We start from the raw sequence: 19672 nt of genomic DNA on the forward strand, positions 1-19672 counted from the left end.
CCCACTCGGTAATACAACATCACACACAAGCCTTGCAAGCAATGTGACTTAGTGTAAGTTACGGGATCTTGTATTACGGAACGAGTAAAGAGACTTGCCGATAAACGAGATTGAAATAGGTATGTGGATACTGACGATCGAATCTCGGGCAAGTAACATACCGAAGGACAAAGGGAATGACATACGGGATTATACGAATCCTTGGCACTGAGGTTCAAACGATAAGATCTTCGTAGAATATGTAGGATCCAATATGGGCATCCAGGTCCCGCTATTGGATATTGACCGAGGAGTCTCTCGGGTCATGTCTACATAGTTCTCGAACCCGCAGGGTCTGCACACTTAAGGTTCGACGTTGTTTTATGCGTATTTGAGTTATATGGTTGGTTACCGAATGTTGTTCGGAGTCCCGGATGAGATCACAGACGTCACGAGGGTTTCCGGAATGGTCCGGAAACGAAGATTGATATATAGGATGACCTCATTTGGTTACCGGAAGTTTTTTGTGCATTACCGGAAAAGTTTCGGGCTCATTGGTAGTGTACCGGGAGTGTCGGGAGGGGTGCCGGGGACCATCGGGAGGGGTGTCACGCCCCAAGGGGTCTCATGGGCTATGGGAAGAGATAAACCAGCCCCTAGTGGGCTGGAATAAGTTCCCACTAAGGCCCATAAGGTTTGAGAAGGAAAAAACACAAGGTGGAAACAGTTTCCAAGTGGGAAGGTGGAATCCTACTCCAAGTAGGATTGGAGTAGGACTCCTCCACCTCCAATTTCGGCCAACCCTTGAGGGTTTGAGGCTGCCTCTTCCCTCCCGCTCCCACCTATATATACGGAGGTATTAGGGCTGATTTGAGACGACTTTCTCACGGCTGCCCGACCACATACCTCCATAGTTTTTCCTCTAGATCGCGTTTCTGCGGAGCTCGGGCGGAGCCCTGCTGAGACAAGATCATCACCAACCTCCGGAGCGCCGTCACGCTGCCGGAGAACTCTTCTACCTCTCCGTCTCTCTTGCTGGATCAAGAAGGCCGAGATCATCGTCGAGCTGTACGTGTGCTGAACGCGGAGGTGCCGTCCGTTCGGTACTAGATCGTGGGACTGATCGCGGGATTGTTCGCGGGGCGGATCGAGGGACGTGAGGACGTTCCACTACATCAACCGCGTTCTCTAACGCTTCTGCTGTACGGTCTACAAGGGTACATAGATCACTCATCCCCTCTCGTAGATGGACATCACCATGATAGGTCTTCGTGCGCGTAGGAAAATTTTTGTTTCCCATGCGACGTTCCCCAACAGAAGGTGCAGCCTAGATGAGCAGTGCCTGAGCAGCTGAGCTTGCCAGAGGGGGTGAGAGAGGATATGGTCGGTGGCTTTTGTGGAAGAAGAACTAGAGACAAGTGGAGATAAGGTGTGGGGGTGGGGATAAGGATGAGGGGAAGAGAGGACGTGTGCGCATGCCCATGAGGCATCTGTCGCACGCCGGATGCGGCTTACGCGTGACACAATTCAGTCGATTGATTTTAAACGAATTCCTTTCAATTTTTGTCTATAATTTGTCAGAATAAGCAATAAAACAAAATGTACTACGCGAGAAGTAAATTGAAAAAGGAGAACACGAATTCTATATTTACCCCATGATCCGTGTAGGCACGTAACAAACATTAAATGATTTAACAAATTAAGTTCACCGGCTAGCCTATTAATATTTTCTCACAAGCTCCTTTGGTAACTAAAGAAATGTGATAGGCGAGGTAACAATATGTATTTGGATTCATTCTTATATGGCATTTTTGAGCAACAGTGAAATCAAATGGGATTGTTACCAATATATAGACCCTAAAGTAGGAAATATTTTTCGTCCAGTTTACACATCTTTTTCACCTACATTTCATATTGAATTCCTAGTAAGCACTCTTTCATTCTCTCTCAAACATGAATTTATTTAATAGTTCAACTCTAAAATATTATAAGTAATTTAAACTCCAAATATGTCATGATGTAAAACTGAAGAGTAATTGGCGAAGAGTTTATTTAAAAGCAATATCTATGATTGGCTAATATGATAATAGGATGTTCAACCCAATGTGCTTTTCAAAAGGTGATATAGGATAAGTGGTATATCCATACTTCGAGAAATTTTGAAGGCTGAGGAATAACTGGTTCTACAATAGTTTCTTGAGCAAATTAACGCCACCCTTCACATATGATCCATTGTATTATATTTTTCTCTTCCTCTTTCAATCAATTGAAGAAATACAATAGGGAATGGAGTGAAGAAGTTGGTCGAGTGATAGTTATATTTCCATGTTGTCTCTTCTCCGTGGTTTCTTATACACTCCCATAGTGGAGCGCGTCATAGAGGTGGCTTCAATGACTGCATTGTGGTTGAAGCCTCGGTCTGGTTAGCCACGGAGAAGAAGGCAAGGTAAACAACGGCAACAACATCCGATATTCTCCTTGCATAGGTGAACGCACCGAGGGAGAACGACTCTCAGCATTTTCTTGGTATTTCTTGTCGATTACTTTTCACGTGAATGCATAGTGCTTATATACTTTTTTTGTTCCGGTTTATTTGGGTGTATTGCTCCGGGTTACAATTCTATTACTTTTTTGGTTTATGTTTTGGGTGGGTTAATGTTTTTGATTTATTTAGGTGTTGTTCTGTTTCACTGATTTTACTATTTCATGTTATTCAGCTTTGTTGTTTCAGTTTATGTGGGCTATTGTTTATGTTAGAAATTCTGGTTTTATTTGAATATTGTTCCAATTTTTGTTTGAGTAATTTTTGGCGTATTCACCAATGTCGTCGTGTAAAAAAATATAGTAATTGGGCAAGGACTATTTTTTCGCATGGGTTACTTTTTGTGCAAATATACTATTCCGGTCTACTATTTTGTGCTTGGGCATCATCATCACCAGAAAGGATCGGGAGACAATCAATTCGCCGATGAAGATAACTGATGTGTTGAGAAATATCGAATCATAATCATCTATATAAGGATGCGAGGTTGGAGGAGAAGAGGGAAATTACGTGTAATTCTATTTAGTTTTTTTATCGGTGTGGGTGTACTGTTAACGTATGTGTGTACTGTTTCCCAGTTATATACTGATCATGTGGGGTTACTATCCACATACCGTGGACTCTTCACGTATGGGTACAATTCATACGCGATTACTATTTAACATCACTTAGGCCCTGTTTGGAACCATTCAAATTATATAATCAAAATTTTATAATCTATTATGTCTCCAAATAGAATAATTATGGTGTAAATTATAAAAACTAGATGTACAGATTATTAAAACTCATAATCTACTCTACCCCAACTAAAATCAAATTATGGATTGCTAATGACCCATTACCCTTGTATAGTTGGAGATAATTACATTTTTACCACCGCCACCCTCCTCTTCTAAAAAAAGCAGAGGGCAAACAGGTCATTATGCAATGTAAAACCTGAATTATAGTTTATATTAGCCTCCAAATAAGTCCACCTAGATTATTTTTATAAACCAGATTATATAATCTATCTTCATAATCCAGATTATAATAATATATTGTGGTTCCAAATAGGGCCTTACTAATGCCATGTAATTGAATAGTCGAATTTAAAGGAAGTCGAAAAAAGGAGAAAAAGGGGAATGCTTCCCAACTTCAAATGCACATTACAACCCTGAAACGCAAGGGATGTGTGTGAAACTAAGAGGCGGAGATCGAACTCCGGATCCATGGAGGTGTCCGGCCGGCGTGATTGTACACATTGGATCGGCAACTAAGAAGTCCGCAAAGACCACAAGAAAGCTGACACCGGACGTCTGTAGTGCCAAAGACGCGCCACCCAAGTCTCTTACCGCATGCCCAGCTTTGTCTCTGTTTTTGTAAGGCATGTAATAAGTTTGTTTGTCTTTCCTGTTGATTTGAACGGCATGGAAAATGTTGATTCATTTCACGTCATCATCTTATTTTATTGTTTATTTTTTCGGCGCTGCTCAGGAAAACTTTGCTTTTGTTTATTAAGCCAAGTTTCCATCTTGTACAGAAAATAAAATCCACTATACATCATGCTAACAATTGTTAGTTTGCTATTCGTAGAAGACAAAGGTGTGTGAGGGTGTGAAAATGATCACATAGAACGTGATCGATGAGGCGCATCAGCAATACAAATGCGCACAAATATGCCTCAAGAGGCATGCATTGGTGTGCCCCAACCTCTAGTTGAAAGAAAGAACAAAGGGCAATGTCCAAGACGATCATGCCAAGAAGCACCAGGATAAATTATTCGATTACACTTGGTGAAGCTTATGGAGATCCTTTGTCTATCATTGCCATCTGGCTATGTGTTTGCTCGACTCCTCTACTCCGAGACAATACTGAAACTACTATCATGTGTGTCCTATAGATCTTCGTCGGTGGCTACCTCAAGCTCGATGGATGAATGTTTTTCTTGTACCGGATGCCCCATATCCCCAAATGTTTTTAGTTGCATAGTTTTCTCTCTTATTTTCTCATCTCTTATCTGGTCCACCAACTATTTTCGATCAAGAACTACTTGGTACTAACAAACAAGTGTGTTTCTCTAAGCAGAACTAGGATGCTTTTATTTGGGAGAGAAACATTGGACCGAGTATATTAACAAGCTCAGGGAATTTACCACATAAAGGTGGATCTTTCCATAGCTTGGATACATATTGCCCGAATCAAAAGTACTTTCCTGCGTAATATATATAATTAATTTGTTTAGATTCTCGTCACTTATTTGGTTGAAGCATGTATATAATCATGATAGCAGAAGTAGTTATATTTTATATGGAAATTAATTCGTATCAGGTCTAAAGCAATACTTTAGTTGATGGAAACATCTTACCATCCTCCGTCCCAAAATATTTTTATTAATTTTCTAGTCAAAAAGTTCGATCAAGTTGAAACAAGTTTTCCTGTTGACGGAAAGACCAAAACAAGTCATTACAGTAGCTTCTACCTTATAGACGGAAATATCACACACCCCTCGAAAAAGGAGGAGGAAATATCACACACATGTAAACAAATTTGAATTCCCCGCAAATTTTTTTTTTTGAATAACATCGGATTCAATATATTCTTAATGAAATGAAAGAAAGGGAATCATATACCCTAAAATAACATACTATGTAAAGTTGATATTGGGACTAGGTAAGAGGGGTGCTTGGATCCAAGGGACTTATTTTAGTCTGACTAAAAATAGTCACTTTAAGAGGCTAAAGTTCCAAGCACCCCTGACTAAAGAGGGGCTAAAACTAGTCTTGAGACTAATTTTTTTAGTCAGGGATACCCCTACTAAAATGTGGATTAGTCCTCTCTCTCCTCATTTAGCTCCTCTTCTTTAACACAAGCGAGTTCTGGATTAGAGGGTTTGGAGGATAATAAATGCTCATTAAATTGATTTTAGTCTCTTTAGTATTTGGATCCAAGCATGGTTGAGGCTAGCAAGTTTTAGTCCCACTATTTTTAGTCATGGGACTAGAACGTATACAAGCACCCTCTAAGTGCCAGTCCCCACGTAGAGCTAATCCCGGGACCAGGTAATTAATGATCCAAAGTTATTCTTTAACAAACCTTTTTTTTCTGCAATTCGACCATTGTCTCAGGAATTAATGGTTCAAAGTTATTCTACAACAAAGCGATTATTTCTGTAACTCGATCGTTGTTTCATGAATTATTGGGTATGAGGAGACGGCCGAACCGCGTAGATCGGACGGTTGCACGCGTAAATTGAATGGCTGTCAAGGTGGCAGATGTTTCGTGCGGATCAACCGATGGACACGTAACAGTCCCATATTTTCTTAATAAAAAAGGGAATTATATATCCTCACATACTACGTAGACTTGATATCGGGACCAAGTAACTGCCAGTCCCACGAAGAGCTAATCCCGGGCCAGGTAACGTGCAAACCACGAAAATTGCACGATGCGGGGATTGTTATCAATACCACGTCCATCGGATCTTGCGATCTTGTCTTTCCCCGGACTGAGGTCCATCCATCAACCATGGCAGGCCGCGGCGGCGGCGCCGCCAGGTCGCGTACGCCAGCTGCAACTGCAAGAGGGCGGCGGCAGACAAGAGCGTCACTGCCGTTGGACATGCTGGTGGACATCGCGGCGCGCACCGACCCGGCCACTCTCGTGCGCTGCGCCGCGACGTGCGTGGACATGCGCCGCCGCGTCAAGGACTACACTCGCCTCGGCGGCCGCCTCCACCTCCGGCGCGGCGACCGCTTCGTGCTCCCCCTTCTGCGAGGCCACCTGATACACACCTACAAGTATGGCCGCGCCCAACGCCAGGACCACTTGTCCCTGCTCGACACCACCGCTGCGGACGCCACCACGCTGCGCAGGGTCACCGGCGTCGAGGGCTTCCCCCTCGCATCCTCCAACGGCCTCGTTCTCACCCGCGTCACCCGATCGCTCCGCGTGTGCGACCCGGCCGCCGGCCGCCGCCGAATCCTGCCATCCAATAAGCTGACTTTCCCTGTGGATGTGGTGGGTACAGAACAAGACGATGCTATGACAAGCTATGCATTGCTCGTGGGTGACGACGATGATGATGGTGCGACCGCCGTCGGCAGGCAATTCCATGTGGTCATGGCATACCTAGAGCTGTCGAAACACTGCCGCAACGTGCACTTCCAGACCTTCTCATCGGAGCATGGCGCGTGGGGCTGCTGCAACAAAATTCGGGTTCCTAATCTGCAAGGCAGCAAGTTGCAGCTACCACTCGGCACGGCCCTGGTCGTCGGCGACACTGCACACTGGTTGTGCCTAACCAACACAGGGGACTATGTTCTCAAGATCCATGTTAGAATGGAACAAGTCACGGTGATGAAGCTCCCGGAGAGCTTCCCCCGCAGCTGGTGGTACCACCAACTCCTGGCGACATCGTCGGCAGGCGGGTGCCCGATCGTGCTCACTGCAGATGACGACAAGATATCAGCTTGGGCGCAATCCAAGCAAACGGGCCAGTGGAAGCGACAACCACAGGTGGTGATCGAGACAGAGACAATCTTGCAGTTCCTACAAGAGGCTGGCGGAAGCCGACCACCGCCAAGCCGATGGCCAGTCAAGTATGAACTAAAACTATTGTGCTTCGCCGAGAGGAGTGGCACCGTGCTCATCAAGGTGCTCAACAACATGTCACCTCTCGGGTATTTCTGGCTCAACCTGCAGTCCATGAAAATCATGAGGTGGTTCTCCGACCGTGGGCTCGAGTACGCGACCGGGAATATTCCCTATGAGATGAATTTGGCGGCTTGGATTCCAACATTCAGTAGCACTTTGTGATTCATTCATTTTAGTTTCTATTTTCAACTTCATGCAATGCATACTTCGATGTTCTACAACTACGGAAACATTTGTTCACAACTTTATTGAGAAAAATAATTTAATTTAGGTAGTTTTGTTTGCATCTTCATTGGCGAGTTGTTATCTCGGAATGGTAGTTTTCTTTGCTATTAAGGGAGAGTCCCTGTTTGGATGTTAGTATGAAAAAAGGATAAGGTGTCTGAGTACCCTTTTTGTGCTATTAACTTCCTATGGAAAGTGATATATTGGCTGCCAAATGCTCTTTAAGTATTTCCTTATTGGAGTTATTCAAAATTTCATCGCTTAATTTGATATAGTTGTGTATTATTACCTCTGTTTCAAAATGTAAGACGTTTTGGTAAGCCATTTTAGGGTACCCAAACGTCTTATATTTTGGAATGGAGGTACACAGTACTATATTTATAAAGGAGGATATATATCTACTGTTCTTTTCCGAGATAGTTCCTCTCCTGATAGTGGCACTCGCTGCTCGTTTCGTTATAGCCTATTTTTCATTATGATTATGGATTTTCTCTATATACCTCCCTTTTTTTGTATTTGATCAGCATTCAGCAAAGGACTCAGCACAAAAACGACATCAGAACTATAGAAGAGACAGCAACACAACAGCACTGTATCCTACATATCACTGAACATTCTCGGTGCTAGCCCGAAGAGGATCCGATAGCATTATTGGTCCGAGGCGTTCACTGACAGGATCAGACCAACCCAGGAGATGCACAAGACCTCTCCCCACGGTGTCGATCTAGCAGCAGGACACAGCGCAGATTGGGATTCCTTGTGCAGCACCTTCCATTGCAGAAGCAGCATGCCCATTTGGCCGGCGGCATCCCTGAAAACAGATTGCACTATTTCTTAGTCCAGATACTCCATAAAATGAGGCGCTCACAGTGTTACGAGTAGCATATTGTTTAAGATATATGGCGCAATTCGAACATGATGCTACAACACACTGGGCCACAGGAAAACATGGATCCTTGGGAGGACCAGAATAGACCAAAAAAGCTTTGCCCAGGTGGGGTTTAACACCCCTGAAATTGTCAGTCTCGTAGAAACATTTTGCTGGTACACGAACCAGAATTCTCATAGGTTCAAATAGTTTGTCAGCCTCTACTGATAAACTTTGCTAATCATGAAATAATTTGAGACAGCAACAGAAGTTCCAAATGCACAGCCAATATATGATGGTCTGGACCATACATGGTAAGTACTCCCTCCGTTTCTTTTTTACTCCGCGTATAAGATTTGTGTCAAGTCAAATTTACAAAGTTTGACCAAATATATATATATGAAACTATATTCTATAAAGAATCTAATGATTGGTATCATGAATATTGATACTTTTTTCTATAACCTTGGTCAAAGTAGAGATACTTTGACTTACAAAAGTTACATGCAGACTAAAAACAAGCGAATGGAGTATTTAACTTCAGGTTTTGACGTGATTGCATTTGGTGTAGATGCCCTAGTATTACGTGTGGTTCATATCGAAATAAACAATCTAATTACTCAGAACATCATTAGATGATGGAATTAATGTGGCAGCTATCAGGTTAACGGATTAGTAGCAGTATCGTCTAGTCCCCAAATGAATCATGAAATGTCACAAATATATTACTGAATAAATATCGAAATATCAGGTTAATGGACATTCTCAAGTTTTTGAGATTTATTATATTAGTCAATGAATCATGAAATTCACAAATGGCTACAAACCCGTCTAAGGTCATAGCTATATATGATCATGGCATCTACATTAGCTATCAAATTTTCATCAGGAGGATGCCAAGAAAACCTTGAACCACTGTACTGAGTTCTTGGGGTATCTCTTGAGGTTATCCTTGAAGTCCATGGCATACAACCAAATCTCAATTGTCAAGAAGAGAGCACAGAAAATATCCATGAACGTTGTAGCCGTCCCCCCTGCAGAAACTACAGGATTGAAGATTAACCAACCCACGTACAGAACGATTTTTTATTGTCAAGGAACGATAAAATTATGTGAGCACCTAAGAGCATCTTCAATAGATGACGTAGATGCAAAAATAAATAACTTTTGTAACCCGAGGCCCAAAAACCCACCTCCAACAGATGATGTGCATGCAAAGAAATTACATCTCCATCTCTCGGAGATGTAAAATACAACGCATCAGGATGCAAATATACATCTTCACCTATAGAAGATGTAAAACGGCAGCATGCCAACTGCCTTCATTGCGCTTCCGACCGCTAACTCGTCACCCGTCGGCCTCCGCCATCGGCCAATTCCGGCAAAAATCGCCGCCACTGCCGCTCGCCCGCCAACCTCAGACCCCGCCGCGACTCCACCTGTCGTTCCCCGCCGCCTGCCTCGCCAGAGTAGCAACAACTGTCCCCCGCAGCTGCCGATTCAATTTCAACCGTCGCTTCGAATCGAAGCTTCGCCGGAGGTCCAGCTTCGGTAATGGCTTCGACGACGCGGTCATCGACGAGCTGGGCTTGTTCCCAGACTCGACCCACTGCAAGAGCTAGGGGAGGCGGCCTCGCCGCCTGCCCGACAGCCATCCTTCTTCGCCATTCTTCCTGGCGCGGGAAGCCGGCCGGCCGCAGCGCCGAGCTCCTGCCGTCTTTTTTTAGGGCTGTTCTGTCTCCTCTGTCAAGTAGCCAATGCCAATTGCACAAGCTGCCGCCGAACAGCTGCCCATCCCTCCGCCGTTTGTCAGTTTTACAACTTCATTTTGCATCTTTTATTGAAGCTGCACTTTTACATCATCTGTTGGAGCTGGCTCTTTTTTGAAGATATTAGAAACACTGTTTGGAGATGTAAATTTTACATCTGCTTTTACATCCCCAAATTTGCATTATTTATTGGAGATGCTCTAATGGAATCTGTATGTTTGTGGGGTAGTTATTGTGGTGCTTGGGTGCTTATTACTGTTGTGTTCTTGAGGACGTTCTTGAGGGCGATGAAGGGGCTGTTGCTGCCATTTATCCGGGAAACAACAGAGTTATGTTAATCTCATGTCAAAGGAACATGACTTGCGCCCAATTCAGAACATGCAGAATGCCCTTTTAATCTTATGTCGAAGGCACATGAATCTTACGTATAAAATGCTTCAAAACAGCTGGGCTAGCTTTATTATTGGCAATCCATCCATGATTATACTAGTTATCGAAACAGTTAATGGAGTCAGTGAGTGAGAGTCACTGATCATCACAGCTGTAACTGTTGTGCTCTCGTGGTGGCTTGAACATCAGCTGTTTAGTTTGAGATAGGCTTGTACCATATCACATCCGTGAAGCACTTCGGTACAACGACCCCCTCCCCCTCCACACACACACTACTAAACGTATAAGGGCAGTATGGTCATTACACGTTCTGTACAGTATCCGTCGCCCCGTCCGCCCGCCCGTTGTACGTCCGCCCGTCCATCGTACGTACGCCACGTCAGCCCACGCGTCGGCGGTTGGGTTGGAAAAAAAGAAGAAAAAAACCTATCTTCATCACGCACGCCTCCGCCGCCGCCATCGCCGCCGCGACTCCACCACGCGACGTCTCCACCACCGTCTCCGGCGCCGACGTGGCTCCACCCCCGCACGTCTTCGCCGATGCTGCGAGTCCACCACGCGTCGTCTCCACCGCCGACGGGACTTCCCCCACCGTCTCCACCGCCGCGAGTCCACCACGTGGCGTCTCCTCCGCTGCCGCCGGTACGCCACCGCACACGTCTCCATCGCCGACGTGACCCCCTCCCTCCGCTTCGACGCCGGCGGTTGCAATGACCGACGTGGCATACCATCTTCAAACGCCAACGTTGCAGCCACCGGTGCATCGACGTCGAACACAGCGAACGATGTCGATCAACCTTTCGACGACGGACAGTAAGTTTTTTTCATTTAATCCATACAATTTTTATGATTTCATTGTATGAGTGTTTATTGTGACATTGATACAACACCTATTGAAAGGTTTATTATCAGAGCAAGACAACACCGGATATGCTGGCGATGACTCTAGTAGCGAGGATGAATCTTCGTCATTGAATGCAAATAAATCACTTGGACACAACTATATGAGTCATGATGAATCATATATAGTGGTAATGTAAGTGTTGTGTACGTTGACTATAAATAATGAAAATATAAGCTATTACATTCACACTTACAATTGATGTTGAATTTAAATAGGTGCATGCCAATGATGACAATGACGATTACGATATAGATGAACAATCTTATGCTGAAAGTGGAACCCACGTATGTTTCAAATATATTGTTGTATTATTACTAGCATATAAATTGTATTACCACTTACACTTTTGAATCTGCACAGAGAAATACCGATGATGACACTGAGGCGAGAACTTTACATGATGACAATGATGAGGATGATGACAATAATGAGGATGATAACAAGATGAGGATGATGATAATGATGAGGATGATGACAATGCATCTAATGAAGGAAATATGAACGAATTAAGTTAAATTACATGTTCAAATTACTCATAAAAACTAAAAACATAGCAAAACACTGACGAACATGGTGATATGTCTTATTTTGCAGGGGGTTGATGGTCATAATGGGAACGATGAGCATGTTGACGATCTTGAGTTTGACCTTGACATCAGCTATGATGAATATCAGCAAGAGACATTGGATAGGCATTGAGAAGTCATGGCCAAGACATTCAGGTCAGAAGGAGAGGCGTACATGTTCTATAACCAGTACGCGAAAGATCGTGGATTCAGTATCAGGAGGGACTTGAAAAGATTCTGAAAAGGTTCCCAAATTTTTTTACGCATGAGGAGGTATCTCTGTTACAGGGCAGGAAACCGACAGGGAAATTTTTTAACCATGGAAGGTCGGACCCGCAGACTGAGACCGGAGAGTCGACGCTTCTGTGAAGCCCATTTAAAAGTGAAGTTTGATAGAAAGAGTGGACTTTGGTATGTCAACAGTTTCTTCGATGATCACAGCCATGTTCTTGCAAAACCGGACGAAGTCCCTTTCCTCCGGTCTCACAATGTGATCAAAGATTTCCAGAAAGCACAGATTTTAGCTATGGCAGGAGCTGGGATAAGAAAGCACATCATTTTTTATAACTTTGTCAGCAGGTACGGTTCGTATGCTAAGACAGGGTTTGGAAGGAGGAAGTTGTACAATATGTGCTACACGGAGAAGATGAAACTGCTTGTCGAGGGTGATGCTGACACTGCTATAGAAATCATGTTGGCTAGAAATGACAGGGATCCGGATTTCTTCTTTGAGCATACTGTTGACGCTGAAGGTAGGCTGAACAACCTGTTCTGCTGTAATTCGCAATCACGTCGGGATTATCTTGACTATGGTGATGTCACTGTGTTCGACAGTACGTACAAGATGAATAGGTATGGAATGCCATTTATCCCTTTTGTTGGTCTCAATAATCACCCTTGCACTATGGTTTTTGCATGCGCCATTGTTTCATATGAGACTGAAGGTACGTATGTTCGTCGAAATTTTGCGTGACATAATTGCATGTGCATTCTCAGGTGCCAGCAAAAATTGGGTAAATTTCATGAATGCATCCATGTACATCATGTGCAACCCATCGGTGTCGGTATGGACGGAAGGGGTGTTACAACGCGATCTTGCAACTCCCCTTCATGAATTTTTTTCATTTTTTTCCGTGCTTCCTAATCAACTTCAGAAGGCGGCACGTCAAATTTTAGAATTTTGTGACAATCCGTGTATTTTTGAATTTCCATTAAAAAACAGACAAAAACAGATGTCGGACGTGACGCAACGTGCGTTTGGTCTCCGATTTTATCGAAATTTTACGTGACATCATTGCATGTGCGTTCTCATGTGCCAGCAAAAGTTGGGTAAATTTCATAAATGCATCCATGAACATCATGTGCAACCCATCGATGTCGGTATGGACAAAAGGAGTGTAACAACGCGATCTTGCAACTCCCCTTCATGAATGTTTTTCATTTTTTTTCATGCTTCGTAATGAACTTCACAAGACAGCACGTCAAATTTTAGAATTTTCTGACAATTCGTGCTTTTTTTTTGAATTTTCATTCAAAAACAGATGCCGGACGTGGCGCTACGTGCGTTTGGTGTCCGATTTCGTTAAAATTTTGCGTGACATCATTGCATGTGCATTCTCAGATGCCAGCAAAAGTTGGGTAAAATTCATGAATGCATCCATGAACATCATGTGCAACCCATCGGTGTCGGTATGGATGGAAGGGGTGTTACAACGCAATCTTGCAACTCCCCTTCATTAATTTTTTTTATTTTTTTTCGCACTTCCTAATGAACTTCACAAGACAACACGTCAAATTTTAGAATTTTCTGAGAATCCGTATTTTTTTTAATTTCTATTAAAAAACAGGCAAAAACAGATACCGGACGTGACGCAAGGTGCGTTTGGTCTCCGATTTCGTTGAATTTTGCTGACATCATGGCATGTGCATTCTCAGGTGCCAACAATAGTTGGGTAAATTTCATGAATGCATCCATGTACATCATGTGCAACCCATCGGTGTCGATATGGACGGAAGGATGTTACAACGCGATCTTGCAACTCCCCTTCATTAAATTTTTTCATTTTTTTTCACGCTTCCTAATGAACTTCACAAGGCGGCACGTCAAATTTTAGAATTTTCTGACAATCCGTGATTTTTTTTTAATTTCCATTCAAAAACATGCAATAACAGATGCCGGACGTGACGCAACGTGCGTTTGGTCTTCGATTTCGTCGAAATTTTACAAATTATTTATATAACTTTTTTCTGTTTTTATAGAATGTTCATATCTTTTTAAAAAAAATTATAAGGTATTCATTTTTAGTTTTTTTTCATTTTTCTAAACTTTATATATATATATATATATATATAACTTATCTAAATAAATTTAAATATTTTAGACAAATCATAATAATAACACTTAATTTAGATTCATAATACACTTAGATAAAATTTGATAGTTCATTACCGATTACGTTCGAACATAATTAGAAAACTAACAACAAAATTTAATTAAACATTGCTAAAATCTAAAACTAATCTAATCAGAATCGTCCAGGTAGACGACGCCCGGCCCGTCCATCGCGCCGTCGTCGTCGTCGGAGGTGCTGGCGAGGCCATCCTAGTCGATGTCGTCGTCGTCGTCGTCCTCGCCGACGGGTGTCGGGTTTCCTGCCAACGCCGTCGCCGCCTGGATCGCCACCACGATCTCCGCCTCTTCCCTCGCTGCCGCGGCCGCCGTCGCCTGAGACGCCCGCAGGGCGACGAGTAGCCCCGGCGAATCGTCGGGGTCGCCGTCCTCGCGGAGAAGAAACTGCTCTGGCGGTAGTTCGTACTCCGACGGGGCCACAGCCGGGGCCATCGCCGGGGCCACCGACGGGGGTGGGGATTGTCGCCCGACGGCGACGCTGGATGCCGCCGGCATTGCCCGCCGCCGCCTGCCGGTGCCAGGTGATGACGTCGTAGTAGTTTTTCCCGTCCAAAAAAGCGTGGCGGCCGTGGATGTTGTGATGGCCGCCGGGATGGGTCCGGAGCTCCTCCGGCGTCGCGAGGTCGTCTTGCGTCGGGTAGCCGTCCTTGCTAACGCTCCACGGCTTCGCGAGGCGGCACCCCGGAGGGACGAGGAGGCCGTAGCTGTGGAGCTCCGCTGTCAGCGGTTTGTCGAGGCTGAGCGGCCAGTTGCTCTCCGGCGCGCCACCGACGCCGAAACTGCTGCCGCCGGCGAAGTGAGCAATCGTCGGGACGACGAAGGGCAGGGGAGAGGAGAAGAGAGCGTCGAGAGGAGGGGTGGGACGTCGGAGGGCAGGGGAGAGGAGAAGAGAGCGACGGGTGTGTCGACGTGCCGCGGGACGCCGGCTATATATAGCGCAGCGACGGAAGGGGAGGCGATGGGGTAGTTGGCCGGCGTTACTCGCCCGGAGTGAATGCGTGACCTCGGGTGTGCGGCGGACCGACGGTCCATTGGCCGCGTCGCCTCGGGAGCCGTCGAACCAGCGGGCTAGTGGCGACGGCGTCAGAAACCGATGCGACGGGGCTCTGACGACGCGGTCGTCATTAATGGCGTCGCCTCGGGAGTCGGCGAACCAACGGGCCATCGGCAATGGGCGGCGGGTTTCGAGGCGATAGGGCACTGACACGGTGATTAATTGCGGCGGCTTCGGAAACTGACGTGACGAACTGACGACGCAGCGCGCGATTGATGGCGCGGCTCGGGAACCGGCGGATTGACTGATCCGAATCCGGCGTGACCGTGGTCTGGCCGGCGTGAAGACGCCACGTCATGCCGATTGGACACGGATACGACGCGTATCCCAGGGTTCCTGTACGTCGTCAGTCCGTCCGCTGGCGCCCGTCGGACTGACGCGCGTACGTCGGAACGGGGGAAAAGACCATCCTGCCCTTTGTTACAAAGAGGTATTGTTTAATCTCAACCGTCGTTGTGTTTGGAGGGTTGTACCGAAGAAGAAGTGATCACATCATAGAGGAAGCAGCATCCCCAGCTCACCATTCTGCTTTGCCTGCAAAATACCATTGCTCCAAAAGACCTAGCTAATTTAGGCCAAAACATGATTGTTTACAATACCGGGACCTGTGCGAAATTAATTTAATTTTCATAGAACTAAAAGGGAACTAAATAAATATATAGATGTTCTGACTAACCTTGTACTTGTCACTAAATAAATAAAGGCCAAGGAAAAGTTATGGTCCTCTCACCCGCGCACACACAGTCCCCACCCCGTGTTGCGTTGTCACCGATGTTGCTTCCGGCGACTAGCCACTGCCTGCGCCGAAACCCCACCGCCTCCCTTAACCCTCGGCCCTTCGCCACCCTCCTGACTCAGTCCGAGCCGGTCGGGCACCGCCGCCGCCGACGCATAGACCCCGTCGCCCTAAAGCGGTTAAAATCTTCTTCCTTGCAGCCTCAGTGTGCACTGCCGGCCATCTCGACGCCACACCAGCCGTTAGTATCGTCGGCGTACCTCATCCGAGATAAAGCAGAGGTCCATGCCAAGATTATGATGGATTATTTCGACCCCAATCCAACCTATCCGGAGAAGTATTTCCACCGGCAATTTTGGATGCGCACATGTCTCTTTCTCACCATTAAAAGTTGTGCTTTTATCACGCTCTTTAGTTCATTTGAACCCTTCTCCGTGTTTGAATTTGAATATTTGGTTTGTAATCTATGAATTTGTAATATTCATGAATTGTGTGAAGCTTAATTATTATGTTTGGATTTAATATGTGTGTAGATATGTAGTTTAAATGTACTATATATGTAACTAAAACTGGATACATGTGACAAAAACAAAATTTTATTCCGTTAAGTTTAAAGATCGGTATGAAGCGACGATGTTTTATAGGAGAAAATGTACTCCTTTAAAGAATACTCTTTCGTTTATTTCCTAAATTTCAAAAGAACCGGTTAGAGTTGATCTTATCTTCTTATCGAGCAACACCGCTTGCACTACACACATTATAACTCAGCAAATTAAGATCAGAATCAAGGTCTATCCCTTCATTAAGGAAAACGTACCCCTGGAAAAACTCATTATTTCTTTCTCTCCATATTTCAGGCAAGTAAAGAGAAAATGTCCATGAGCATGGGTTGCACCCAGTGGACTTTCGCAAGTGTGCCAAGGGTTGAAAATGTCCAGGAGCAGCCAGAAGAATACTTTAACCTTCATGGCACACTTGTCTGTGAAATCCAACCAAAGGGAGTTCTCTAGAGGCAAGAAGAATATTTGGACGACACCCATGCGCAAATCCGCTCATCTGAGCCACTTTCCTGTCAGTTAACACTTTCGTCGGATTCCCCCTCTCGCTTGTATGGCAATTAAAATTAGCTGAAGGCTGCTGGAATGCAGAAATTTCTAAACTGAGATATCCTCCTCAATAGCAAAGAAGAAAGCACTAATTGAATACTCAAATGGAACTAGAGAAACGTGTGACACCCCTTTCTGCTGCAACTAGATCGCTCAGTTGAGATACATTAAAATCACTTGGAATAGAAACTCTGATGGCTAGAAAGATTGTGTATGACACTCAATTTCGTCCAAAGGATATATTTCACTGCAGAAGCTAGAGTGTGGAAGTTAAAAGTTGAAGGCAAGGTGAAATATTTTCGACGGATGACAAACCTGGACTGCCGACCACTTGCCAAAAATGAGGATTTCCCACATTCAGGTATAGTTATACTCAAAGTTGATGCAACATTCGACAAAGATCGTGTAGTGTGGCAACTTGTGTGATTATCAAATATCGGGGACAAGGTTGCATTCATCGATGGTAGCAACAATTGATTTGACCGTGTTGTTGATAATGTCGGATCAGATGAGGCATTGATTCCACGATTCTACCACTGGATCTTTAAGTTCAGATCAATGTTGGTTCAGATACATTAGAATCAATTGGAATAGAAGCTAAATGTATGGTAAGACTGTCTACGAAACTCATTTCGTCGGAAGCATATATTCCATTGCCGCAGCTTGCTAGTAAGAGTGTGGAAGTTACTTTAGCTGCACAATTCATCTCATTTTACTCAGGGCCAAAAGGCTGTATCAAATGAAGAAGGTAGCAACTTCCAGCTATATTGCTAGACACATAGACAGTATTGATTATATGTGTAGTGCAACTTGTATATAGATACATCCTCTGTTTGGAATTATCTGTCACTAAAATGAGTGAATTTACACATTGAAACGCGCCCAGATACACTCATTTCAGCGGCAGTTAATTCTGAATGGTGGTAGTTCTTTTCTAGAGTACATGAAGAACAGAAAAAAAATTAATTGATGGTAAATGGTTTGTAAATCATGTGGTTTCGTAATACATACTAAAACTTGTTATTTCCTCTAATCCTCAATAGATCTACATATACAAACGAACAGAAGCCACTAATAACTCAAGAAGTGTCCAAACATAGATGTACATGAAGTGTCCAAACATCCATGTTTAAATTTCCCAAACAACTTTTTTTATAATGCTACAAAAAGCAAGAATATCATGCATGGGAGAACTTGATTGCCAGTTACATAATGACTTGATCGATCCAGTACAAGGTTCAACTTTGGTTCACAGAAAACAAAAGAGCTGGTAAAAAAAGACAGAAGAAATTGGCACATGTAATATTTATTTCGAGATGAAACTGCAAAGTTGTACTGGTAGTCCCATAATGTGCACTCATAATGTAGCATGAGAAAACATAGATACGATGATATATTCTCAGCTGGTCAATAAATTCCAGCAAAAATGAAAAGAAGAGGCACAATGATATATTCTGACCTGGTAAATTCCGACCAAACGAAAGCAGCATCCTCTCACTGTCTCTTATCCAACACAAGAAAAATAATGGTACATCTCATAAGCATGGAACCGCTAGACCGCGACATGCAACTGGCCATACAACATAACTACTAAACATGCATACAAATCTTCACCAAACCAAATATCTCGGTCGCAAATAGTCATGCTACCGTAGGGATATGACTACGCGCTCCAGTTATATACTTACTCCTTTCGAATGAATAAGGCCTGCATGTGCATGCATCCCAAATTGTAACTTTGACCATATATTAGGCGTATATTAGGCCTACCAGCAATAATATACTCCATATAGGTTCAATTGCATTGTAATAACAATATACACACATATCCGCGAAGATAAAAAAGATAGTAAACACATAGCTAGTGGTTTTAAGCACTCAGAGAGAACAAAGGGCATGTTTTTCCTGCGTAGTCATCACGTTCTATATCCAAAATGATAGATGAATAAAAATATTTGAAAATTGAGAATGATATCTCTTTTCTAGTGGATGGGAATGGTAGATAGGAATAATGGAAGTTTCTTTCAGCTACAGAAGGCCTGAAATTTAGACTTACTAACTGGCAAAATTGTTTTAAATTCTATTAATTACAGTTGTGTATAGAAGGTCTGAAGCATGTACTCCACTGCCAAAGCAGATCACTGCCAAGCAAAAGGATGTTCCTCACCATTACAGTAGAATCTGGAGCTCATACCATTCCTCATTTCTTTCTCTCTCTCTCTCTCTCTCTCCCTCCAATTTTTCTTTCTAATTCTTAATTGTCCTTATGCAATACCCGTTGAAATTGCTACTGATCCCTACAATCCAAATTAATTGGTAATTGTCACTGCCACAATTAATTTAGACCGGAGGCAGTAGATGATTTATCTCCACAGCTCCATTGAGGGGACCAAAAATATCTGATCAAGTGAAGTTATTGGAGGGTATAGTACCACGTATAGTGTATGGCCTGAAGTTTTTGGAGGATGCTTCTGGTTCCTTTTTGTTTTTA

General features: G+C 43.9%; 1 protein-coding gene across 1 annotated transcript; it reads left to right on the plus strand.

Moving 5' to 3' along the window:
- Positions 1-6025: 6025 nt before the first annotated feature.
- Positions 6026-7315, plus strand: LOC123404609. Its single transcript, XM_045098552.1, has one exon. It carries the CDS (start codon positions 6026-6028, stop codon positions 7313-7315), a length of 1290 nt encoding a protein of 429 aa, XP_044954487.1.
- Positions 7316-19672: the final 12357 nt, after the last annotated feature.

The sequence above is a fragment of the Hordeum vulgare genome, chromosome 6H, assembly GCF_904849725.1.
Source record: "Hordeum vulgare subsp. vulgare chromosome 6H, MorexV3_pseudomolecules_assembly, whole genome shotgun sequence".
NCBI classification, from domain to species: domain Eukaryota; kingdom Viridiplantae; phylum Streptophyta; class Magnoliopsida; order Poales; family Poaceae; genus Hordeum; species Hordeum vulgare.